General features: G+C 41.5%; 1 protein-coding gene across 1 annotated transcript in view; it reads left to right on the top strand.

Annotated features, from left to right (window-relative positions):
* Positions 1 to 27622, top strand: part of NEK11 (NIMA related kinase 11) — a 132634-nt gene that overhangs the window by 34011 nt on the left and 71001 nt on the right. Inside the window, exons 4-10 of the mRNA XM_081159842.1 lie at positions 7990 to 8108; positions 10862 to 10926; positions 11867 to 11993; positions 23008 to 23157; positions 23250 to 23328; positions 25283 to 25368; positions 27208 to 27327. Coding sequence (XP_081015968.1) covers positions 7990 to 8108; positions 10862 to 10926; positions 11867 to 11993; positions 23008 to 23157; positions 23250 to 23328; positions 25283 to 25368; positions 27208 to 27327 — 746 coding nt within the window. The remainder of the gene's footprint in view (positions 1 to 7989; positions 8109 to 10861; positions 10927 to 11866; positions 11994 to 23007; positions 23158 to 23249; positions 23329 to 25282; positions 25369 to 27207; positions 27328 to 27622) is intronic.

Genomic DNA, 27622 nt, shown 5'->3' with positions numbered 1-27622 from the left:
AACACAGTGAACTCCCGTATACCCTTTGTTCAGATTTCCCAATTATTATCTTTTTTCCACATTTGGTTTATCATTCTGTTTATTCATTTCGTGTATCTGTCCATTTCTCATGAACCCTTTGAGGGTAAGGTCAGGCATGATGTCCCTTTGTCCTAAACACTACTGTGAGTATTTTGTAAGACTGAAGACATTTTCTCACATAACTGCAGCCCAATGATCGAAATCAGGACATGAACACAGGTGCCGTGCCAGTGTGTGATGCAGCGGCTCTCACAGTGTGGCCCCAGGCTGGCAGCGCCAACGTCACCTGGGGCCCTGTCAGGAGCACACACTCTCAGCCTCCAGCCCAGCCGCGCAGATCAGAAATTCGGCGGGGGGTCTGGCAGTCTGTGTTTTCACGAGCCCACAGCTGAGTCTGAAGCACGCTGAAGTTTGAGAAGCGCCCGCCTAATCCACAATTCATATTTAAAGGTAGCCCATGTGTCCCAGATAGGGCCTTAGAAAGGACGGACATTCCTATAAGGATTTTTTCCTTGTGCAGATTCAATCCAGGATCACCTGCGTTCATTTTTAAATGCTGGCGGTGTCCTGGGGCTGGGCTGCTCTCTGGGGAGGGGCGTCGCCATCGTGACAAAGCCTGGGCCTGGGGACAGCTGCGGGGTTTCCAGGGCATCAGCGCTGGGCTGTGAGGCTGTCACCTCCCTGGCTCCGCAGGAATGATGTGAGCACACGTCTCATCTCCGGACCCGAGCTTGCTCTGCACTCGCACAGCCTGCAGTTACCCTCTTTTTATTGAGGTAAAATAATAATAACTGGAAAAGGCAGATGGCCAAACTTGCACCCCGTAGGAAAATGCTGTATCACCATTGAAATGCTTGGTCTTTTCATCGCCAAGTTTCCTCTTCTGCAATTTAATTCCGTAAATATATAAATGCATTCATGAGACTGCTCCATCCGCCACTCAACCCCCCGGACACATCAGGTCAGGCTACGAGTGTGCAAAGCAAACAGCCGAGCGCTCACAGCTTCTTGTGAAGATCTAACCAAATCCTGGAGGGGGGATAGTTCCAAAACTACCAAAGGGGCAGGATTTTTAAAGTACTGGTGTCTTCTACTGTCCCCTGCCCAGGGAAATGGCTCTTCCTGCTGTTCCCTGTCCATCCTCTGGAGTTTCACCCCCTTCGTCTGTGCTCGGGCCATTTCCTTTCGGGATGTCCTTCCCGCCCCGTGTTCAAATCCTCCCAGCTCCCGGGCGGCCTCTGCAAAGACTCCCACCCTCCCGCTGGAAGTCATCCCCCGCCCCCAGAGCATTTTACCTCTGTGGCACTCCGCGCCTCATACACAGTATAAACCATCTCAGTTCTCCATGTACGGGAATCATCTTTTTCTGATTCATTTTAATGTTACATCGTGGACCCACGTTGCCAGCCACAGAGAAATCAGCACTCAGGAAATTTCTTTCTTTCTTTTTGACAGATTCTTTACCACTTGCTTCCAGCTGTCTCCCATCTCATTTCTGTCAAATGCTGGTGGTAAAAGATAAAATATCGGATCCTTCTGCCTGTCATATATGTCAAATCATTTCGTCCTACCTTATGTTGCTGGTACACCTAACAAGGTGCCACACCGGAGACCTGTGAGATACTGCCTGAAGGTTTTTCCATTTGAGTTAGGATAAGGCATCTCCATAAGCCTGGGTGTTAAATTAGTAGACAAAATAGAGAATAGGTGAGGTCACCTATCTTCAGGAGAGAGAGGACGTATGACCCTCAGGGCGAAAAGCAGGAAAGGTTGGACTTGTCTATTTCCTGCTTGGTGATATTAATATAGCTAAACAAAAATTATATCAATATGATGGTTGTGCCCATCCTTGGCTGCACACTATAGTCACCTGGAGAGCTTTCAAAAATCCTGAGACCTCAGGCCCACCTCCAGAAAGTCTGATTGAACTGACCTGGGCTAAGGTCCAGACATTAGGATTTTTGAAAGCTCTCAGGGTGATTCTAATGTGCAGCTGGGGTTAAGGACTGAAAAAAAAATAGAGTCATAAAGGGAAACTTTGTCAGTGTTTATGGAGCACTGAGCCAGGACGGGGCCCGGATCTGAAAAAGGCAAGTGTGGCTCTGGTAGAGGGTGTGGTTTCATCTCAGGCCACCTCGCTTGGTGCTGTTGTTGAAAATTACCCCACTTGCTCTCCTTACTCCCTGAGCAGCCTCCTGATTCCAGTTCAGCTCTCCACCCGTCTCTTCTATCAGGAAAAAGCCCGCAGGCTAAACCAACATGAGCTCCCCGCTGTGTTGGCAGTTCTGCTCTCACTGCATATGAACAAATCGGCATTCTAGATTATTGCTTCCTTAAGAGTTCGAAGTTCAGAAAGGCCATAGTAACCAAAGGTCTTTCCAAAAGCCATTACTGAACCCGGACTCTGGGTCACATACAATTCCAGTCACGGTGTGGGGCAACAGAGATAATATATTTCTTTAATGAACCTGTCTGTTAGTATAAATGAATCATTTATATCAGCAATTTTCACCCTTTTTTATCTCATGGCACACATAAACTAATTACTAAAATTCGGCGGCACACCAAAAAATATATTTTGCTGATCTGACAACAAGAAAAATGGGTATAATTTTGATTTATTTACACTGCACAGCTATTGTTGTTGACTGTTGTCATTTTTTTATTTGACAGTCTAAGGGAAAAGAGGCCAGTTCCCCTGACTAAATTGTCAGTATTTATCACATGTTCAAAAATTCTTGCAGCACACCAGTGTGCCCCTTGCCGCACACCGGTTGAAACCACTGATTCATATCAGTGGCTAGCATGTAAGAGGGATGTGGTAAGTGTCGAGGAAAATGGATGGTTCAAGTGCTGTGGGAGTAAAGAGCAGAGAGAAATGACTGGACTGCAAGAACCATGGACAGGCTGGCATTGTGTAGGGGAAGGGGTTGGTTAAGGGATGTGGGATGAGGCAAGGACATTTCAGTTAAACGGAATAATGTGAAAAAAGGCTCAGAAGTAGAAGAGCATGGGATGTGATTTAGGAACCTAATACTTCACCTTTAATTGTATATGTTTGCAGTTAAATGCATGCCCAATGTTAACAGCTTATTTAACCATAGTACATTTATAAAAATCAGGGTACCAATATTTTGCCAGTTTCCCCCCCTAGTGTCTTTTGTCTGTTCCCAGGATCTAGGGTCCTAATCTAGGAACCTACATTGCACTTAATTGTTGCAGCTCCTTAGTCTCCTTTAATCTGTGACAGTTTCCTTTTCCTGCCTTGTTTTTCATGACCTTGACACTTGTGGTGGGCATTGGTAAGTTATTTTGTAGAATGTCTCTCAGTTTGGGTTTGTCTGATGTTCTCTCCAGAAGGAGGGAAACATGCAAATGTTTAAACCCTAATGGGTCGGATAGCAATTTTCAGGCAAGTTCTTGCCAAGGATCTGTTTGTATTGTAAAAAAGAACTTTTGAAATTTCTCTTATGTTTCTCGTTTATGTAAAACTGTTTAAATACACCAAGTAAGTGGGTTGAGTTTTACAATCTTGAAACTCTGGTGGGTGTCAGTAGACTCTTGCAAGTGAACTTGGCAGTAACATGGACCCACCAGGCTAATTAGCTCTCAGTTCTTACAACGTTATACTGCCTGTTGGGTCTACAATTAGAGACAAACCTTTTTCTGTCTTTCAAAGCCATTGCTCATAGTCCTGAAGCTCTGTCTGGGGCCACCACCACCCAGAATGGGTTGTTTATGGATGAGAGACACTTGGGAGATTTATTATTGTGACATTGATTAGTGGCCATCTGTCTTAATCTGTTCAGGCATCTATAGCAAAATACAATAGACTCGGTGGCTTATGAACACAGAAACCTGTTTCTCATGGCTCTGGAGACTGGAAGTCTGAGATCAGGATGCTGGCAGATTCAGTGTCTGGTGAAAGCCCGATTCCTGGTTTAGACGGTCATCTTCTGGCTGTGTCCTCACATGGTGGAAGGAGAGAGGGAGCTCTCTGGGGTCTCCTTTATCTTTATATTCCATTCATAATGGCTCCACCCTCATGATCTAATCACCTCCCAAAGGCCCCATGTCCTAATGTTATCACACTGGGGTTAGGATTTCAACATATACATTTTGGGGACACAAACACCATCCTTCCTCCTGTGAGCACTAGGTGTCCACACACCAGGGCTGTCTTCAGTGACTTGCTTTGCTGGAATTGCTGCTGACTGAGGGAACTAAGCATTATCTTCAGAGTGGTGGGGCCCATCAGGGTCCTCTGGTTTTCCTTGGCAGCTCCATCCTGGAGTGGGTAGGCCTCCTTGAATTTGGTCTATGTCAGTTCCAGGGATCTAGAGTGTATTTGGTTAGAGAAGATGGTAAATAATGTGTCTCACATTTTTATACACATAAATTCATCAGTTCCTGATTCTTATAAGTACCAAAATTAAAGTTGATCTGTTCCATTTATTTGCTTTGTTGAAACTATGAAATACTTCAACATTTTATTTGAAAAGTTAAAAAATAAGGCCACTGATTTTTACTTAAAATTGCTAATGTAAAAAATTGAAAAGCAAAACTAGTTTCATTTAAAAGAAAGGTACAAATGCACTTATATAAAGCAATTCATAAACCCAATAGAACTTATGGCATTTAGGGTATGGCTTTAGATGACATATGACCGTATCTAAATATAAGTGCTCAAAAATAGAATCTGATGTTGGCCACTGGGAGGGGGATAGGAGGAGATACCATTAATCCATCAAATGGTGCATTCTGATTTACAGATTTTCAAAACCTTAGAAGTTAACATCAAGGCTTTTATTGCAACTTTTGAGGAGTGATATTAGTGAAGGAAATAATTTTCTCTCAGTAATATTGTCTTAGGGCAACGTTATCAAATTAAAGTCAATATTCTTTTCATTAAAGTTGTTAGAGTCATAAGAAGATTAACTATTTCTTAAAGGCAAATTAAGGAAACATAATGTGCAGATATTTTAGTAAGAATTTCTTAAACGGAGGTGTGACATTTCACTAAAAAGATTTGATGTTTACTTGGAAGATGGCTCAGAGAAAGAAAGTAATTAGTGCTTTTCGTATTGCTGGGTGGAAATCAGACTGCTTCACAAAAAATTATATTTCTTTCTTTGTAATATAAAGACATAATTTGTTGTGTCTCAATCTGTGAGTGACTTGATTACCTTAATTAAATCCTAAGAAAATAATCTACAGAGCGTTTATTAAAAAGAAAGTAAATACAAAACAAAATTTTCCTTGGAGATAAACACGCCAAATGAAAATTGCAGGCGGAGTAGCTTGAGGAGGCTGAGACCCAGCTCCGACTGAGTTGGACTTTTGCTGCTCTTCTCAGCTGAGCGTCCCTTGCTTAACGCTGAGCATCTGCACGCCCCCTTCTCGCGGTGCCACCCAGAGAGCAAGGGGCAGTCTGTGTCTCTCCTTTAACAGTGCACTTTAAGACTTACTACTAAATATATATTTATGTAGTCACAGGAAATTATGCACACATTTAATATCAATGCAGGAAACTTCTACTCACTACTTGAAGAGAGACCGTACGGAGGTGCTTGTCAGACTAACAATAAATGTCACCCAGAGAGTGCGCTCTGCAAATGCGAAGGCCATTTTCATAGGGACAGCTGCTCTAGTGCATGGCCTCCCTAAGGAAAGAAACATCAGGTTGAAGCAGGCGGCTTCACTGATATTTCTTTAAGGCAAGGTTTTCTTTTTCTTTTTACTTCTTCCCCCCTCCCTCTCTCTTCCCTCCCTCCTGTCCTTTCTCTCCCTCCTGTCCTTTCCCTCCCTCCCTCCTTTCCTTCTTCCCTCACTTTCCCCTTCCCTGCCTTCCTCCCCTCCTTCCTTCCTTCCCGTTTGTCCCTCCTCATCTGAAGCTATTTGGGAAGGAGACAGCAACCTGTAGATAATTCTCTTTCTGCCCCTAGAGATATTTTATTACATTCAGAGAATCTAAATGGGATATTGAAAGGAGAGATATTTTTAAAATTTTTTCCGGGTTTTTTGTTGTTTGTTTGTTTCTGTGAGAGAAAGGTGTGCTAGATCCCCCTTGGATAGAAAGGGAAAATGGGGATGGGAAAACACACCCATTTATAGCTCGCCTTTCATGTGAAGGGCTCCTGTGACTCCTCACAGGATGTTATAATAATCCATCTGCAGAAGCGTCATAAGCAATTTACAGAAAGATTGTGGCCGCGCAGCTGTGTGGCCTAACTTAGAGAGAGACAGGTTTGGAGAAGAGAAGGAAACGATGGTCTTTGTGACAAGGAGTCCAGTACTCGAGTCACTGTGTTTGTGAACTCCAGCAAGCCTCGGTCCCCTCGCCCAGGACATTCAGCAGGACAGGGAGTGGGAGCGGGGTGCAGGGGGGAGGGCGGTGTCCTTTGCCTTGCGCCCCTGCGGAGGAGAGATTTCCTAGGCCAACACTTGCACGTCGCACTGGAAGGAAACAAAAAATACAGATCGCTTATTCTGGCGACTTCAGGTTGTTTGATTGGAAGTAATTTCCCTGATTGTTTAATTGCCTCCAAATGCTTTTCCTTCGCCTCTGACGCTGATGACTGTCAGGAGTGGTCTGTGAGTCGCTTAATGTTCGGCTCTGCCGCTCTTATGGATGTGGCACTTACCTGTCCCCTCTTCATGGGGCCTGTGGCGTTGGCCTCCCCCAAAGACAAAGCACGATTGCATTTAACCCATCCATTGTTTCAGAGGAACAGTTCTTGAATTGTCTGTAATATGTCAGTGTTTTAAGGTAAAAAGAATCAGGTATAGGGATTTTCTAAGAGAATTTAACATTTCGTGTTTCCATTTCTGCAGTGGATGAAATACATTAGGATAAGTATAATCAGAACGGGGCTTATATCATAGTCTGCAGGAAATTTTAGATGCTTGTTATTTGTGCTCATGATCCATTTTTGGCACCAAGTATTATCCTTTCACTATCAGCAGTGAGTGATAGGACAGAGACTAACTAAATGATGTTTTGGATCCCACATAAATCAGCGTTGCTGTGTTGCTGAGAGTTTTGCTCCAGTTAAGTAGAGAAAAGGAGTTAAGTAATCCCAAGGCACACGTTAGTGTGGGCACGCCAAAGTGGAAAGAATCTGTACTCCAGCAGCCAGCACTGATGCACAATGCAAGCGCCAGCTTACTTTCACCCAAACATTATTACTTTATATTAATATCATTCATTTGAGTTTTATTGGCTTTATATTTTTAATTTGTATATATGTTAGGGTTCTATAGTTATATAAAACTCTAAGCACAAGGGAAGTTATTCCTAATTTTATGTGGGTACATATAAATATGTAATGTATTGCAATGTAATAAAAATAAATTTTTATGTAATATTTAGGTAATATAATAAAAATAAAAACCCTTTAGAACGATTTTGTCCTTGAGCGATGTCAAAGATAAATACAGCCATACATTTACTTAAAGCAGTGAAAACAGTTTATTAACTACTGACAGTAGGGGAAAGAGCTGAGCTCCAATCTGATATGTGCAGAGGTGAGTGGATGGCTTAAAGGGAGAGTGGGGGAGGAGGAACAGTGGGGGCCGAGCAGAGCCAGGGAAATGAAAATTACGAAAAGCAGAAAGGGTTGGTCCATGTATATCTGGGTTTGGTAACTGGCACTTACTGAAGTTAGGCTCCTACTCCCCTACAGAGACCAGGAAACAGGGGCCCTATCTTGAGGTGTGGGCTGGAACGAGCAGTAAATTCTTTTGGTAGATAAGTAAGGTTGAGGCCTAGTTGAGGAAAGGGCTCAGAGGAGCCTGCCTGGAGTTTAGTCAAGAAGCGAACCTTTGTCTGTGATAGTTATAGAGTTTACAGTACGCCCTCACTTTCTTATAACAGCAGTGACTGCTATGTATCAACTGTATTTGAAAGAGTTTGATTTTAAAATGTTAATTGAAAAAAATATGATAAGTTACGCTGTTTTGTTTCAGGGCCGAGATCTGGACTGTAAAATCCAGGAGTATAAAGAAGCTGGAAAAACATTTTCAGAAGGTCAGATAATAGAATGGTTTATCCAGCTGTTGCTGGGAGTTGACTACATGCATGAGAGGTATGTTCACGTGTGACTGAGGGACAGGACTTTTTTAAACAGTCATGTCTGAACTTGAAAATGAAATTTTGGGGGGTAGAACTAAAAGAAAGCAAGACCAAAAGGTAAATGACTATAATTAAATATCTATGATATACTTTTCCATGAGAAACTGTTGCATGATTATATCTAGAAGATTTACATGAATAGCTTTTTTTAGTTGTTCTTCTAGGAATCAAGTTGGCCTTGGATACTAGACAGAAAATTGTATTAAATACATTCCCTATGTCTGCTCATATCCTGTGAATCACAAGTGATGCTCAGATACCTTTAGCATGCTATGAATTTATCATATCTCACAGCAGGCTTGAGCTATAAATACCCTAGGAGGCTACAAAAGCATCGCATGGTCACCTTGGAATGTGTCTGTGCACACACAAGAATAACCAGTAAATGCATAAATAAGTGGAAGAGCAAATCAGTGTGTTTTTCCTCCTTTCCTCTCCCTCTCTAAAATCAATAAATTAAAAAAATTATTTTTAAAAAGTTGATGTAATTCTAAAACAAAACATACAACCCCCCCCCAAAAAGCAGAATACACAATTGATATACATGACCCGTATAAATCTAAGAGACATGATGTTGAGTGAAAGAAGCCAGGTGCAAAATAGTGTAAACTATATGACTCCATTGACATGAAGGTCAGAAACTGGCAAAATTGATCTGTGGCGAGTCAGAATATATTGGAAGGAGGTTTTGACTGAAAGGGCACAAAGAAACCTTCTGAGAGGCTGGATACGTTCTGTACCTTGATCTGGATGGATTACAAGGGTGATAAATTCATCAAGCTTAAGGTTTATGCACTTGAATGGAAGTTGTCCTCTAATTTAAAACAAGTGATCAGAGTGCCAAGAAAAGTACAATTTAGGTGCTGTGGGAGGTCAGGAGAGGGATAATATTTCTCTTTGGGAGAATCGATGATGGCTTCTTAGAAGTGATGTTTGACCCGAGGTAGGTTTTGACTGTAATGTAAGAATATAATGTAAGCATTCCAGGTTTAGGGAACAGAGGGAGCAAAGGCACAGTGCTGGGAAAACATGGCACTTTTAGAATGAACGATGAGCGGTTCAGCTGGGAAGGCTCTCAGGGTATAGGAATGAAGTTGTAAGGAAAGATATATTGTAACCCAAATGTTCAGGTTTTATATATTTGTGGAAATAATAATGTCACTGATGAAATTCAATAGCAGATAACATTAAGTCTTACTTAAGCCCTTATCTTAATATTTTCTGACACATCAGCTCCCTTCCCTACAAGCCTGTCCTTTATCTGGCAGGGTCTCGGGGTGGACCTCAAATTCCTCTTGCCAAAGATGCTGGCACGAGCGACGAGTCCCTGGTGATGCATGGCCCGGGCAGCTGCTGCTGCTGGCTTCTGCCACGTGGCCTTCGTCCCAGATCCTGAGGCGCCTGTCTGGCGTCCTCACTCATGCTCTGGGCCCTCGTGACGACGAGGAGCCCTCAGGGCTGTAAGGCAGGGACGGAGCGGGGACCCTCTTGAAAAGAGCGACCTCGGAACATCCTCAGGAAGTGGGTGCCAGGCAAAAGCAGGGCTCTCCAGTAACACCACAGAGACCACAGCTTCTCTTTGCTTTCCCATCTTCAAACCTGAGGTAGATACCTCCATCTTCTGACATATTTCCTGACCTGGATTCACAAGTAGGTCTCTTCCCTGGGAGCCTCACCGCGTTAAAAATAAATTCCTCATGCCACCTTTCAGGGAGTATTTAGCCATTCTGACACGATGCTGGCTGGGGAAATGCGTGGGATGGTAGGCGATGAGGCAGTCACCTTAGGGAAAGTGTCCCTGACCTGGTTTCTCCTCCGCTGTGAAAGCACCTGAGTCAGTAAGGCCTCAGGTCACCAGAAAATGGGCTTTCTGCACAGAGGCTGTTGTGTCCATCTTTTAAAAGTCTAGGTTAACTAAACCCCCTCCTTCAACAGAAATGAGCCAGGGGTGTTTTTTGTTTTGTTTGTTTTGTAGTTTCTGTGTTAGCAGTGGGGGCAAAAAAAAAAAAAAAAAGAGAGATGAACAAGACATTGTCTGTCCCCAAGGAGTTCCCTTGTGCCCAGTTCTGCTGTTGCATCCAGAGAAGACGATGTTTCAGATTCGACAATTTGTTGGACCAAAGAGAAGAAAGGCTGTAGGGTTGCACTTTCAGACAGAACAGGGTTCTAGCTTTGTCCAAGGCTCCAAAGTCCCTCCAACACTGGACCAGCTTAGGGAAGCCTCGGGGAGTTGGTAACGAGCCTCAGAACATAAACATCTTTAAAAAAACTGAGCCCTGTCTGCGCACCAGAGGTTCAAGCCCATGGGGAGGAAGGAGTTTTTTAAAAAAACTGTTCCCTTAGGGAAACGAGAAAATGTTGTGGCTTTGTAGTTTTTAAACATTTAAAGATGTATCTATGGGAATGTATATTTATGTGTGAATTACTTCATATACACCCATATATATTTTATTTATTGAGTGATTTGAGAGAGGAGAGAGAAGGAAACATCAATTTGTTGTTCTACTTATTTATGCAGTCATTGGTTGATTCTTGTATGTGCCCTGTGCCCTGGCTGGGGAATGAACCCACAACCTTGGCATATTGGGATGATGCTCTAACCAACTGAGCTAGCTGGCCAGGGCCACCCATATATATTATGTATATCAGGATTTTAGAATTTTACATGTTGCATGAAATTATAAGTTCTTTTTTGCCTTTTTCTAGGAGGATACTTCACCGAGACTTGAAATCAAAAAATATATTTCTGAAAAATAATCTACTTAAAATTGGTAAGATTTTTAAAAGTATATATTCTGGAAACGTGGGGGAGTATACTATTTAGATGCTATTGACATATCAGATTGAAGTACATAGTACCTCGAAGTATCAAAGTAATCATTGGTTTATTTAAAGCTCTCAAATTTTTGTTCTTGTTTGGTTGGGGCCAATTAAACCCAATTATTCTGTTTCTGATTATCTGATATAAGTTAAGGTATAAGACATAGGCTACATACCTTGTAGATTCAACTAGTATTTTTTGAGTTCCCACTCTGTACCAGACACTTTGCAAGTGGTTAGACTTGTTTTACTAGTGTGATTAGTTACTACAGGTTTTCCTGCTTATTTTATCACAAGCAATTAGCGGTTATCATAGGGAATGAAAACGCGGATGTACCCCTGCTCATAACTGCTGCTGGGTTGTTTGATCTTCCCAAAAATGTTCTTAGAGAGGGAGGCATAGAAGCGTGCAACTCGTTAGGCAAGTACAGAGAAGCTGATGGATTCAAAATTGTATAGTCATGTTTCTGAAAAGTCCCACGTCTTTTATTTAAAATTTCTCTGTATTGTAGATGCTGAGCAACAACCCCCCCATGATGCTGCAAATCATGATATTCGGCTCGTTCACAATCATTCTGTTTGTTGTCATTCAAACTTGAAACAACTGTTCATTTCAAGTTGTTGGTTCTTCACGATTCCAAAAATAAAAAATTTTGGTTTCCATAGTTTACTTTCCTGGTTCAAAATTGTCTTCCTCCTCTAAGGCTTACATTTTTAAAGCTATTCACCAGCATTGTGTAATTTAAAATATATCGTATGTCTTTTCTTCCCTTTAAAATGGTATGAATCATTGCATATTAAAATTGTCAAGTTCGATACCCAGTTGTTAATTTCCAGGGCTGATCTTCATTGTTTTAAAATATTCATAAAATTAATTATCATTATTTCAAGGGGATTTTGGAGTTTCTCGACTCCTGATGGGATCCTGTGATCTAGCCACCACTTTAACCGGAACTCCCCACTACATGAGCCCGGAGGCCCTGAAACACCAAGGCTACGACACCAAGTCGGACATCTGGTGAGTGGCGGGGGCTGGTCTCTCCGCAGCCCTGAGAGGACGATGCGTTTCGGTGTTAGGATCGTTTACTTACTTTAGCCCTTTGAAATCTGACTCAAATCTGTTGTGGCCAGAGTCAAAGAAGGTCTTTTGAATTTGGAACTTGATACATTCCATTAAATTGATTTTAAAAAGTCTTTTTATTCATAGATGAATTGGTTGGTTCGGATTTTTTTTTTTCTTGAACCATAACGGAAAGTTCTTAAGGTATAATAAACAATACTTTTTGATAGGTTTCTGCTAGCCTATTAAATAAACCATTTATAAACCTAAACACTGTGCCTTATTTCATTTTAAGGTTAACTTCCACCTCTGTGGGGAATGTACAGCTTTTCTTTATTTTTTTCCTTCTTGTTGCTTTTAAGAATTTTTGCTAAAGATATTAGCTTTAAGGATAAACTTAAATTGAAAAATTTTGTGTTTTTAGTGATAGATGCATGTTGGATTTCTCTGAGCTCTTGTAAAAGGAATTTACCCTTCCTCGTCATGGAACCAGTCTACATCTCATTGCAAAAACCCAGTGGAAAATTGTATCCTATTGTAAGCAGTAGATCCTATTTGGGGGAAATTTCTTTTTCTTTGAAGAGCAATCTTACATAATTTTTGGCTTGTTACGGGGTTGAAGGACAAACTGGCTGAGAGCCTGTTAATTAAGTAAATAGTTATTATATGCAAATCAGCTTTAGTTCCGCGCTCTCAAAGATGAGCCATGTGCAAGGCTGCGCACACTTCACCCTTCTCGGGAGTGTAACAGCGCGTCACCTCTTCTCTGGCTGGGGACAGTGAGTGCAGGCGGGAGGAGCACTGTCAAGGCTAGTCTGGCTCTGGCAGGTCCCCATCCATCCTGTCTCTTCGGTTCACGCTTGTGATTGTTCGTTTCTAGGTTGTTCGGTGGGTTTTTCACTGATCGCTTGTTTCTGCCCTGGTGGTCTTTTCCAGTTCACCTTCTGTCTTTCCTCTATCACAGCCTTCTCCCAGCCCTTCCAAAACAATGACAAAATAGACAGAAACCGCAAAGGTGTGTTCAGAGGAATGAGTTTCTTTAAATTTTGCCTTATTGAGCATCTACTATTTGCCAGTGACTGTGTAAAGGCCTTGAGGTATAAAATAAAATATGATAGGATTCCTGACCCTCAGGGGAAGTCTTGCAGTTTTTGGAGTACATTTCTCCAGATTGAGAAAATCGGTCTTGGGCTTTGGATTGAATTTGAGTTACATACCTACAGCTCTCTTCACACTTAATTTTGTTATTACTTATGGACATTTAAAAATAGATTCAAATATATAGTTTCATCATGATTTAAGTACATGATATCTCAGAAAAATGTTACATCATGTCATTTTAATTAAAAGTAAATTAACTCATGAAGCCCATCATTTAAGCTTTTGAAATTACATGTAGCAAGAAAGCTGGCTCATTTTGACATGTGTCTACATCTGCTTGCCAGATCACATGTGTGTCTCCCAGGAAACTTGGGCACCAGAACATACAGAGAGAAGAGTATAGCATGGAGGAGTCCTTATGTCCCAATGTGTGCCTTCTTTTTTAAAAAAACTTCTAGTATTGTATAAAGAATTATAGAAATATTAAACAGTATTACTCTAATGTTTTAGGCTTACAAAAATGATATCTGACTAAGTCCAAACTTAAAAAAAAAACCCCAAATATAAAAATGCAGGAAAATTTTAATACATTTTTTGCAAGCTTTAGGTTAACTCTCATTATGGAGATTATTAAATATTCAGCAAGTAAAAGTTAAGGGTTTATCATTATCCTCACTTCAAACAACCACCTTATTATGAATTTAGAAGTTACCTTGGTTTTATCTGAATGAAAACAAGCTTATCTAGTAATGAAATTTCTACTGCCAAACCCAAAGTGGGAAGAATAACAGAGAACCATTAATTACAGTAGCAGATACATAGGGTGATGAGTGATATTTGGGAGACACTCAGAAAAATTAGATTGGATGGGGTTGAGGATTTTTCTCTGAATCTCTGTATGTAGCGTCTGTTTACTGTGGAATATTTTCTTAGGATTGGAAAATCTTGTGAATAATTGACAGGTGTTTTGCTGTAGCACTAATAGCTGTACATATTATATTTATAATGCTTGAAAAAGATTGATGTAATACTAATTATATTTTCCTCTGTTAATGTTTGCCCATATGTAAATTTACCCTCCTTCTGCAATCTGTTAAGCCTTTTGGGATTCATTTATTTATAGCAGTCAAGTACAGGAAGTCTCTCTCTTAAAAGTGGGTTAGTTCTGAAAGTTTATAAACAATTATTTAGAAAGTTAGGATAATTAGGTTCTCTGAGGACAATACTTTGAACATGGCTAATTTGTAGAAACAATTGCTGAACACTTTTTTCCTCCCACAAGAAAAATACAGTGTATGAGTTGGGTTCCTAGGCCAGCTCTTTAAACTGATTTAAACTATGAATAGATAGAATTGATTATTTTGGTAGAGAAACAAATAAAGGGCAGTACTACTGGAAGAATGGTACTGTAATTAAACAGAATATTTCATGTTTGGTCTTATCTATCTTGTTGTGAGAGGTCAGCCAGATGGCTTTTTGATCTTGTGGCCCTATATTTTTTGAGTGATTTAAGAGGAGGGGATGGTGGTGGGAACAGGAGGGGTGTGGGAGTACCGAGAGGTTTTGTTCAGAGATCTGGCTGGGTAGGGGACACTGGAGGAGCATGACTCACACCCGACATTGGAGTCAGGCTTTAGTGATCTTGGGCAGAAATGTCAGCCAAGGCTTAGCTACAGGCAGGAGAAAACAGAGAGGAGCCAGCGGCTGCCTGGCCTTGCAGAACTACGAAAGGCCTCGCAGGAGAGCGTTCCCAGGGGGAGCAGGGCAAGGGGATAGGGCAGAGCCAAGCCTATTGCCTTCCTGTCCATCCCCAGCACATTTTCCCACTGAACCATCCACGCTAGAAGGCTGAGAATAAATCTAGACTTGCCTTCTCTCTCGCCTCTTAAATTCACTTAGTAACTGTGTGTTGTCGATCCTACTGCCTAGAAACTTTTTCAACCATCTTCTCTTCTCTCCTTCCACTTCCATTGCCTTACTCCCTGCTCTTATCCTTTCTCTCCTGGAGTTCTTCATTATCTTTCCACTTTCTGTATTTCCCCACCTTCAGTCCCTCGTCCACAACACAACCACAGCAAGATTTCTAAAATAAGGAACGAATTATTTGACTTCTCAGCTTAAAATCCTCCGGTGGCATGCCATTCCCTAGGCAGTCAGCCCAAACACCTTGGATGGAGAGTAAGCCTCCTGTCTCCCCAGCTTCCCTCTCCCGGCACCGCCTTTGCACATGCACCAAGAACTCCAGAGAACAAGCCTGCTTTCTGGTGAAGGGTTTAGGGGGAAACACGGGCCAGCCTGGCAGCGGCTCCCATAGCTAATGAGGCGCCAGGAGCAGCCGGCTGCCAGCAGCCCCTTCAGCTGCCTCCTGGCGCAGGAGAGCCCCTCTCTCTCAGGGCCCCTGGTCTGGGCAGTCCTTGCTGGGCTCAAGCAAGCTGCCGGGCGGGGATGGCCTCCTGGGGAGTGAGCGCTGGTGTCTTTGTTTTCACTCAACAGAAGCTGAAGTAGGAGAACATTTGTCAGACACAGTAGATTGGGTACTGATATCTTTTTTGAGTGACTGGCATGAAATGATTAATACCAACTCTGCAGATAATATCAGTCTGGCCTGGTTAATTTTAAAAAGGTCATAATACAACTGCATCAACAGAACCAGAAATAGCTACTCTCTGCGGAGTGCTTTGCTCTGTGATTGACAGTCAGTGTGCTAAGTGCTTTATTATACTTATCTAAGCGTATCCGTTACTACAAAAAATAATCAGACTATATATAACGTTATAATCTGCTTTTTTTCACTTAGCAAAATGAAACATTGCTCTGCATCAACAAAATATATTGTTTCAATGTTTGCATAGTATTCTATACCCTGGGCACAAGGATTTATTCAACCAAAACCTTCATATTTTTTTGAAGATTTTTTTCTTTGTCTTTGAGCAGGTTTCCCATAGTATATCTGGGTGTAGATTTGCATTTATCCTATTTGGAGTTAGTTGAGCTTCTCGAACATGTAGATTAATGTGTTTCATCAAATTTAGGCAGTTTTCAGCCATTATTTGAGTATGTTTTCTCCCCCTTCCTCTCTCCTTTCTTTCTGGTTCTCCCATCATGTGTGTGTTGTGCTTAATAGTCTTCCAGATTTCTCTAAATTGTTCACTTTTCTTCCTTTTTCTCTCTTTTCTTTAGATTGCATGATATCTGTCAGTCTACCTTCAAGTTCATCGATTCTCCTGCTAGTTAAAATCTGCTGTTGAGCCCCTCTGGGGAATTTTTAAATCTTTATTGTTGAGAGTATGCAACTGTACCCCCTTTTTCCCCCCACTGCCCCCCTCCACCCGGTTCCCACCCCGCCCCAGGCCTTCACCACCCTGTTGTCTGTATCCATGGGCAACGCATATATGCACATACGTTCTTTGGTTAATCTCTTCCTGCCCTTACCTCTGAGATTCCTCAGTCTGTTCCATGTTTCCATACCTCTGGTCTATATTTGTCAGTTTATTTTGTTCATTAGATTCCACATATAAGTGGCATCATGTGATATCTCCCCTTCTGACTGGCTTATTTCCCTTAGTATATAATACTCTCCAGTTCCCTCCATGCTGTCTCAAAGGGCAATAGATCCTTTTTTACAGCTGCATAGCATTCCTTTGTGTAAATGAACCACAGCTTTTTTATCCATTCATCTACTGATGGGCACTTGGGCTGCTTCCAGATCTTAGCTATTGTAAATAACCCTGCTATGAACACAGGGGTGCATATGTTCTTTCTGGTTAGTGTTTCAGGATTCTTAGGATATATTCCTAGAAGTGGGATCACTGGGTCAAAAGGCAGCTCCATGTTTGATTTTTTGAGGAAACTCCACAGTGTTTTCCATAGTGGCTGCGCCAGTCTGCATTCCCACCAGCAGTGCACTAGGGCTCCCCTTTCTCCACACCCTCGCCAGCACTTGTTTGTTGACTTGTGGATGGAGCCATTCTGACAGGTGTGAGGCGATACCTCACTGTGGTTTAATTTGCATCTCTCTGATGATTAGTGACACTGAGCATTTTTTCATTTGTCTGTTGGCCATCTGTATGTCCTCTTTGAAGAAATGTCTATTCAGGTCCTTTGCCCATTTTTTAATTGGATTGTTCATCTTCCTTTCATTGAGTTGTATGAGTTCTTTATATATTTTGGAAATTAACCGCTTATCAGATGTATCATTGGCAAATATATTCTCCCATACAGTGGACTCCCTTCTCATTCTGATTCTGGTTTCTTTAGCTGTGCAGAAGCTTTTTAGTTTGATGTGGTCCCATTTGTTTATTTTCGCCTTTGTTTCTCTTGCCCTAGGTGATGTATTGGTGAAAATTCTGCTACATGAGATGTCTGAGGTTTTGGTGCCTATGTTTTCTTCTAGGATTTTTATTGTTTCACGACTTTCATTTAAGTCTTTTTCCATTCTGAGTTTATTTTTGTGTATGGTGAGAGTTGGTGGTCTAGTTTCATTTTTTTGCATGTATCTGCCCAATTTTCCCAACACCGTTTATTGAAGAAACTGTTTTTAACCGAGATTTAATAGGTTTCCTTGAATAAATGTTTCTTCACTTACTGTATGCCCTTAAGATGATTTTCAGAGACTTTAAATTGTTGGGCGATTTCAGTAATTTTCACCACTTACAGTTGTTTTTCCTGGGTAGCAGTTCTGCTGAGCTTCTCATTCTTTCATTCCAGAACTGCTCTCCCAAAGTCTTACTGTGGGAATTAGAGATTTTTATTTATTTATTTTCTCTGAAACAATAGAAGCAAAACAAACTGGAAGAGGGAGACTACAGAAGGGAGATAGGCCTTCTATCAGCTTCCCACCCTCTACTCCTTCTGTTGCTCTGTCCATCTTAAAAGAGCCTACGGAGGCTGTCAACGGTGATGAAAGCAGTTGGAACACAGCCATCCAGTCAAAATGTGGAACAGTGGAGGCTGTTTCCATACCCAGCCTTTGTGGAGCGGCCGAGTGAATAACAGCTGGAACTGGCAGGGTGCTTCAGTCATTATTTTCATTGCTAACTCATTACCCCACCCCAAATTCAAACACTGTCCATGTTCATTTCCCAAACTTTATGGTTTGTATGGAATCTGTGATTGTGACCCCAAGAAGAGCTAAAGATTAAAAAACAGAACCCTTTCCCTTTTATTTTCTCTTCTACTACCCTGTGATCTCCCCCTTCCTCTCTCCCCCACAGTGTTGGTCCTGTCTTCAGTTCTTCTGTTGGCTAAATTCTTATGGTGTGGCAGGCATGGGACCACCACCAAGGAGGGAGATGAGATGATCTGCCTTCAAATATTGTAAAGCTCAGTTGTGGAAGAAAGTTATTGGAAAGAGCTGGTATGAGCAGGATGAAATTCGCCCAAACTTTGTTTATAACATTTTATGGATTGTCCCCGAAACATGATAGTATATTGGATGATATGGCTTTTACTTTTTCTTTTTTTAAAATATGTTTTTATTGATTTTTAGAGATAGAGGAAGGGAGAGGGATAGAGAGATAGAAACATCAATGATGAGAATCATCGATCGACTGCCTCCTGCACGCCCCCTCCTGGGGATCGAGTCCACAACCCCGGCATGTGCCCTGACCAGGAGTCAGACTGTGACCTGGGTTGATGCTCAACCACTGAGCAACACTGGCTGGGCTTGGTTTTTCTTTTAAATATTCAGTTAAAAATTTGGTTTCTCAGATACACTATCCACATTTCAAGTGCTCATTAGCCATATGTAGCTACTAATAATTGTATATAGAAATATAGAACACTTCTGTTGTTGCAGAAAATTCTATTGGCCAGTTCTGAGCTATTCTGGCCCAACCCCTTCAGGCCTTACCCTGGGGTTTTCTTGCATTCACCCAGCTTTTGGATTGGGCAGGTCCCATACCAGTTTCAGCTGCTGTTCTTAGATTCACCCACAGTGGTTTTCAGTGAGTACTTTTGGGCTGTGTTGAAGTTCTTCTATTCTTGGGTCCTTCAGTCAGTTCATTGATCCCTTCTGCTTCTCACACAGATGCTAATACTGTTCAGGTTGCATGATGACTGTTTGTCTTCATTTGCTTATATTTTGAGGTCTGAGGAGACACATTGTCACCTAAATTTATTGAAAATGTTGGCTATGGTTTTTGGTTTTGCTATCTAGCTATTCTGTCTTACATAGGAATTCAAGAAAGATCCAAAACTGTATTTCCAATGTAACCACTATTTTTCCCAAAATACTCAGAGTCAGTATTTTAACAAAATCCTTGCATGATTTGTATGCATATTAAAGCTTGGGAAAAACTGTTAAAGACTCTGGGACATTTAACGGCTCATAGGCCCTTAATAAACAGTTGCTATTGCTTCTTAAGTACTAGTTCAAGCAGCCCAATGTGTTTCATTACATTTAGATGAGTTTATGTTGATATTCAATTTTACCTAAGTAAAGACTTAGGGCAGCATATACTAAAGCACTACTCTTATATTATCTATTACTCTCTACTCCTTCTACTGCTTAAATTCTGGGTACTCTTTTCTAGGTGGATGACAAGAGGATCCTCGATTGCATCAAATAAAAAGATGTATTATTTAAAAGATCAGTATAGTTTTCCCAACCAACGAGAGCCATGCATTGCTCCGGGGTAGGCTTCTCTTTGCAGAGTCTGAGCAGATTTCAAAGGGTAAATTTAGTTACCTGGAGACAAGACAAAGTTGGAGCTGTGTTTGCAATTCATCATCAGCCTGTGCTTCAGAAATCCTCTGGGCAGTTCGGGCCGACTGGAACAGATGGCGAGTTTATGAAGTTCAAGTGTAAGGTGCCTCACGTGCGCCTGATCCCACCTTCCCTGTCACAGCTACATTCACTCCCTCGGGGTTTACTTGCTTACTGCACAGTTGGCTGTATTTTGGAAAAAGAAAATAATGCAAATCATAAACTTCTAAGTAAAATGTGCCTCTCGCTTATTTTTTTCGCTTCACCCCCGAGCCCCTTTCCTGGCTCTCACATCCCAGATTTAAGGCCCCGGAATCCAATGACAGAAAGCGCTTCAGAAAGGATGGAGGTGATGAGTTTGAGATGATATAACTGTTCCCATATAGAAATACCTGGGGGACGCTGGAGAAGATCGAAACCATAGGTACAGGGATGTATAGTTAGTAGCATAGAAAATATATAGTAGGTAGATTTTAAAACTTATAATAGGGCAATAAGAAGTATTTCACCCCAAGTGTCGTGGTAGTTTCAGTCATCAGGTGGTCTCATATTTCAGTTACCTGTTTCCATTTTAGGCAGGTGCCCTGGGACCATAGCCAAGCTCTTTCCATAAGTTACCGGCTGATCAGTGAAGTCCTCTAACACGTGCTCAAGTGCAAGTAAATGTCCCTAATGAAAGTGAGGCGGGTGAATGGAAAGCCGCATAGCATGGCCTCGTGGAGCTGGGAGGGTTTCTAAAGGAGAGAAAGGTCTTGGATCAAACTTAACTGATTAATGAGTTAGTCCCTGATTAATGAGTTAGACTGTTCCATAGTCTGTTTAGCCAGATAATTTCACATGTTTTTTAAAACCTTAATACAGTTGACCCTTGAGCAACACGAGTTTGAACTGCCCAGGTCCTCTTATGCGTGGTTTTCTTTCCCAATCGATAAATATTTTTCTTCCTTACGATTTTATTAATAACACTTTCTTTTCTCTAGCTTACTTTATTGTAAGACTACAGTACTGTATAAAATACATATAACACACAAAATGTATCAATCAACTGTTTATATTATCAGTAAGCCTTCCAATCAACAGGAGGCTGTTAGTAGTAGTTAACTTTTGGGGAGTCAAAGTTATACAGCGATTTTTGACTACTCTCATCCCCGAGTTGTTCCAGGGTCAACTGTATGTTCCTCAAGTATGGCTCAGGTAGAGTTATGTCTCCATAAAGGCAGGGTTTGACTTTGTGATCAACACACTGTGCTCAATGGACCATTAACCAACCCTTTTCCCTGCCAAGCAATGGAAAAACAAAGGCCAAATTTGCCTGCCTGCCTTTGCCTTTGCCCCCGAGGGTCTCACTGCCTGTGTGCCCTATCGCTGCCATGGCCTGATGCCCTGCACGGCTTGTCTCAGGCCCCGGTGTCCTTGAAGGTGGGTTATGGTTCCAGATAGGACCTGATGTAAGCTTGGGAAGCCAGCCCCCGCCTGAAAGGCTTCATCAGGGTTCGTCATGATTTCCAACTCAAGACAGCCCTTCCTGATGAGAAATGCTGTGATTGGCCCAGGGTGGAGAGGCGGGGCAGTGTAGGGTTTATGTCTCTAGAGCCGAGAGAGCCTGTGCTGCAATTCTAGCTCCACCACCAACTTAATATGGAACCTTGACCAATTTACCTAATCTATGGTTTCCTCATCTGAAAAACAGAATGATATTAATAGTTCCTGCTTCATTAGGTTTGGCATGAGGGTGCTTAATTTTTTGGTATAGGAATCTAAATATGTGCTACTATACTAGATACCACTTACCAGCCTTACAGATAGATGCAAAATTTATTAAGCTTCAAATAATGTTCATATTTTATAATGTTTACATTGAGCTTGGTGTTCTAGTCAAAAGCATGTGATTTCTGCTAACATTCCCCTTTATTCTAGCATTCTGTAATGGAAATAGTCCAGAATTTGGAAAGAAAAATGCCTAATGAAATTGACCAAGTGATTTAACTTTCCTGAGCCACTTTGCTCATGTATAAAATGGGAAATTATTGAAATTATGAGGCTCTGTTGAGGTATATGTGAAAGTGCTTTGAAATATGTAAAGTACTAATCAGATGGAAATTTTTAGTTTCCAAATAATAGTAAATAAAATGTATTATTATCTGCTGGAATAGAAGCATTCTCAGTGTATATTTTCTTACAAATACACATTTTCACGCTCCCAGTGGTTAAAATGATAGTAGTCGTGTATGTATTTATTTATATGTACCCTGCCTTTTATGAGAAAATAGGACAATGTTAAAAGTTACATAAACACAACTTACATAAGGTCGATTATAAATTTATTTCTCATCTTTCAAGCAAGTAACATGAAAAGGAAGACCTGGCCAGTTACATAATTCAAAATACCCCTAAGATTTAGAGTAATCCATTATTCAGGAGAAGTACAGTTCTTCCTAATACCGAGTTTAGGCAGGAATTTCCGCCTTACTTTCCTTAATGATGTAGTTATTTGAAAGATTATTCTGCTGGTTTAGAAGTTCCTGATTTGCATGGTTAATACAAAGCAGCGTTAGACTGATCTAGAATTTTAATATTCTGTTCCATACCCTGAAGCAAGAATGATACATTTTCCTGTGAGCTGCAAAGTAGCTGCTCTTCCACCCTACTTGCAAATGGATTCTATTAAAAAAACTAATAAAGGATGCATTTCCTTTTCAAAGTGCTTGGATACATATTAGAGGGAAGATTAGGCTGATAAATTAAAATTTTATTTTGCATATGTAACATTAACAAAACTGCCCTGGGAAGATGATATTTAGCTGCATTTTATTTTCCCTTCATAGAGGTTAATTCGGAAATTCCTTACTACACTAATCAAATATTTATTGGGTCCCTACTATGTGCAGGCATATTGCTGTTGGTTTCTTTGCGTTCCTTTGACTAAAGTGGCCATTCAGACTTAGATTTTGCACTCTCTCACTTTTTCCTTGTTTGTTGGTGGTTGTTTTTTAGTAAGTGTATATTTAAATGGAACAGAACATTACGGAACCAAGGCTTTTGAACAAACAACTGAAGCGTATGTTAGTGCTCACAACCAGAGCCCTAACACATCCGAGGTTTTGTGTGATGATCACATTTAAGAGGACGTTCGCTGCTTATTTAAATTCTCCGACTCTTCTTCAGGTCTCTGGCGTGCATTTTATATGAGATGTGCTGCATGAACCATGCATTCACGGGCTCCAATTTCTTGTCCATTGTTTTAAACATTGTTGAAGGCGACACTCCTTCCCTCCCTAAGAGCCATCCAAGAGAGCTGAATGCCATCATGGAACGGTATGGAAAGAATGTCCTGCCACCGAAACAGTTTTAAATTGTACTTCTGAAAAAGTTCACCTGAAAAGAAATTTTCTTTTTAAACATTGCAGCATGTTGAACAAGAATCCTTCACTGAGACCATCTGCTATAGAGATTTTAAAAATCCCTTACATTGATGAGCAACTACAGGTATTTAAAATGAAAGGGATCCTGGGAAGCATAGATTAATCGGCCTTTATGTGCGTTCTAGGACTTGAAGACATGCCGTGGGAGTAAGATGCCTTAAGAATCAGAAAGGTGGCACAAGATTCTCTTTAAAGCTGAGGGCAATTATTAGTCTGGACAATCTCTTTGCATAAGAAAGTATGTGAACTCCAGTTCCCTGGTGCCCCGGATACTAAGATTGTGATTTTCTGCCCAAACTCAACAGCCATCCTTCGGGCCCTTGAGTTTCAGGTCTTATTGCCTCAACACTTTGTAACAATATCCCCGCTAGGCCAGAATGTGATGCTACTAATAATAAAATCTGGGATTTTCACCAAGCCTTCATTATTCTACTTATTCTATGTGTCAATAACACTTTTTATGGATTAGGTGAGTTTATTCTGTTTTCCTGTAAATTAGAAAATTTGATGTAGAGAATTTGTCCCCCATGATAAGAAAACAGCAAATGGTACCCTCTCAGGGTTTTGTTTTAACTTCTTAGGCTTTTATAATATAAGCTCCTCAGGCAATTTTTTTAAAATGTTGTGAATATCTTTAATAAGACTCCAAAGCATTCATTCACCTTTAAAAACGTGCACAGCTCTTCATCAGTGTCCAGCTCTAGCCCCACAGGAAGCGGGATGCTGACGGGTGTGCACTCATCAGTTGAGTGTGGGACGCGGGGCTCACCCTGGGGGTGCAGAAAGAAGGACCAGACATGGCTCCTGTCCTTTGGAAGCTTGACTGCTAGTAAGAAACCCAATAACCAAGGAAAAGTAAGCAAATAAATAAAATAATTATAAGTTCTCACTAGCACTAGGAAGAAATAAATAGGATGATGGAATATAAGAGAGCAGGAGGGGTTTGATGGTCAAGGAAGGTGACATTTTGACTCCAGTGACATGGTGAGAAGCAGCCAGCCCTATAAAGAGCTTGTTGGAATCACAAGGAATAGCCTGCGTGCAGCCCTGAATTAGGCCATGTTCCTGGAGGGAGACATAGAGGAGAGGGTTCTTATGCAAGAATGTGCTGCCAGGGAAGCCCCCAGAGCTGGGGTGAGTGGGCCAGGAGAGCCCCCAGTTCTCCCTCTGTAGGCACAGTCGGCCCCTCCAGCCTGGGGCAGGCAGCTTCAAAAGAGGCGGGTGCTGGCTGTTGGATCAAAACCACACTTAGAGCCTGTGAGCTTACAAAAAATAGTCACAAGGGACCCAAGGGGATCTTCTGGGACTAAGGTGAGGCAAACTAGGCATTTGTCCTGGGGCAAGATTAAAGAGAACACCAAAAACCCAGTCATCAAGATAAATAATATTTTATTGCAATCTTTTACAAATCCAAATTAATGCTATATATCCACGGTAACTAAATATCCAAAGTTCAAAGATAATATCCAGCCAGGCTAGGATTAGGGTAAGGCAGGTGAGGTGGGATGATGCAAATTCAGGTTGCATTCTGTCTTTATTTAAACTTTTGATATTGTGTTCTCCACGGCTTTGGGGCATTAATTTTGATTTTTCAAATAGTCTTGCATTAAAATGTTCTTTATCTTGGTTACTGAGTTTTTTGGTGCCCCTTAAATTTTGCTTCTGAGGTGAGTGCCTTACTCATCTCACCCTAGTCCTGGCCCTGGGAGTGTGGACTTTGTCCTCTACAGAACCAGAAGTGGAGAGAGCTTTGTGTGTGCTTAGAGGGGAAGGAAGGCCTGGCCTCGGCTGGGCGGCAGGGAGAGAGAGCAGGGGGTGCAAGGTGAGCTCGGAGAGCTGGCCCGGAGCTGACCGCTCAGGTTCTCGTTGCATAAGCTACCACGTAATGTTTCGTAACCAAAGAAGGAAAAATAGCTACCAATGGGTTTTGTTTTCAAGTTCCCAGACATGGTCAGTCATAGTGCAAATTAGAAAAGGCACCTAGTCGTTTTATGCCCTTCTTGTGTGTTTTTTCCCAGCACCTGATTTGTAGATATTCGGAAATGAGTCCAGAAGACAAGAATTTGAATTGTCAGAAGGAAGCTGCTCATATAATTAATGCTGTGTAAGTAATTACTTTGTTTTTAAAAAGCCCATTGAGCATAAATATTAAATGCATTTGTCTTTAAAAATCTATTAGTGCTAAGCTGACTGCATGGAGTATCCTCAAATTCACTTAAGTTGTGCCAGGAAATTCAGAAGCTTCAATAACTTGGTGTGCCAAAGCCCTTTGCCTCAGGTGGAAGCAAATTGAAATCATAAAAGTTTAAACCACTGCACAGCTTACACATCTGCAGGGTAGCTCTGCAGTGCCTTGTAAGTATAGAGAGAAATTAGTATCTCAGACATTTAGGGATATATATACTAATGCATCTTCCATATTAAACATAACTGGGTTTCACATGTTTTTTATCCATTGAAAAGACAACATAGTGGAGTCCTGGGACAATTGAAAATAAGCCACAATTCACTTTCTTGAGATATATCTAAGAGCTAGAGAATGTGTGCTTCAAAAGAACCATAATTATTTCCTGGCATGTCTTCTGTCTCCTGCCTCATCAAAATTTCTGTGCAAGAGCCCAGAATACTAGGTTACTTCAGAACAGCCATGCGGAGCTGTGCAGGTTGCGTGCTGCACAGCTCGGGGCACCGATGATAAAGACCAAATTTAGTTTTTCTGGAGGAACTCTCTATTCAATTTTCTAAGTACCCAGGGAGAATGGCGGCCCCTGCCCAGAGCTGTGCAAGGCAGTCGGGGAGAACAGCAGCCCTCCCTAGCCTGACCTTCAAGGCCAAATAGCACAAACATGCTTCTCTAATGCCCAGTCCAGTGGTTTGTCAACTGCGCCATTTGTTTTCTGTCTTCACATCCAAGCAGAGGACACTGCTCTATCAAAGATATTCAATCCTGTTTAATGCATGATCTCCAATTAAAAGAGACTGCACCTCAAGGGGATACTTTTTTAGGCACGCTCCTGTCACATCGTTTTCATGGATTACTACCTACCTATTCTTTCAAGAAAGCCTGGATATTCTAATTTCATGTTGTTTTATTAACTGGAGATGTGAGAGTAGTAGGTAACTTATTTTTAAAATACTGGACTAGCCCTGGCCAGTGTTCAGTTGGTTGGAGTGTCATCCCTTACACCGGAAGGTGGCGGGTTTGATTCCCAATCAGGGCACATACCCAGGTTGTCGGTTTGATCTCCGGTTGGGGCAGGCACAAGAGGTAACTGAGGATATTTTTTCCATTGCTTTTCAGAGAGAGTGGCGGGGGGGAGAGAGAGGAACATCAATGTGAGAGAGACACATTGATTGATTGCCTCCTGCGCGTGCCCTAACCAGGGCCAGAGATCGAGCCTGAGGTACATGTCCTTGACTGGAATTGAACCCGAGACCCTTCAGTCTGCAGGCCAACACTCCAACCACTGAGCCAAACCGGCCAGGGCTAACCCATTCTTTACGGGTGAGAAAACTGAGGTTTAGAGAGGTTCAGTAACTTACCCAAGGCTACAAATCTAATGAATGAGGGTGCACATGGGATTCAAACCCTGCCTATTTCCAAAGACTGTGTTCTATCCACATGGTCGAATTAGTCTGCCTATCTATTTAATTGTTAATGGCCAAGATCCTAATTTGAAAAAGAGTCATAGGCAATGAAATGAGCAGAAATTTGGAAAGTACATAATTTGCTTTTAAACAAAAATCTAATTTGAAAAATATTGCCAATTAACCACAGTCCTGGTTGGCTCATTACCTACCCAGGCTTTATTAGTTTTGCCTGGCCTGTCTCGAGATGCTTTTCCCTTCTCAGTAGTGTAATGATCCTTCTATAAAATATTTGTTTAATTTTTCTGAGCATGTTTGGGATGTGCTGTGTGTGGGGAATCTGTATTTTCTCTAGGCAAAAGCAGATCCACCTGCAGACCCTGCGGGCGCTCTCGGAAGTGCAGAAAATGACACCAAGAGAGAGGATGCGGCTGAGAAAGCTCCAGGCAGCTGATGAGAAAGCCAGCAAGCTGAAGTAAGTGGCCTTTCCGTAGGGTACCCCAGCCCTTTGGCCACTTCCCAGGGCCCTCAAGGAATCTACTGAAGGAATTTCCTGAAGAGAAGCAAAACCAAAGAAGAAAACAAAATGCTCCCACTCACTATCCATATAATGTTTGTTTATTCATTCATTCCCTCCAGAGATGGTTATTAAGCCATAGACGGTGATTGGATGCCAGGCACTGTTAATATTAGGCTTTCTTCTGATTAATTTTAATTAATCTTTTCATAAAGATTGGATATCAGGGAGGTTACTAAGTGATAAAAATATT

Source organism: Miniopterus schreibersii (assembly GCF_964146895.1).
Source record: "Miniopterus schreibersii genome assembly, chromosome: 15".
In the NCBI taxonomy this organism is placed as follows: domain Eukaryota; kingdom Metazoa; phylum Chordata; class Mammalia; order Chiroptera; family Miniopteridae; genus Miniopterus; species Miniopterus schreibersii.
This window is presented reverse-complemented; position numbering and strand designations above follow the sequence as displayed.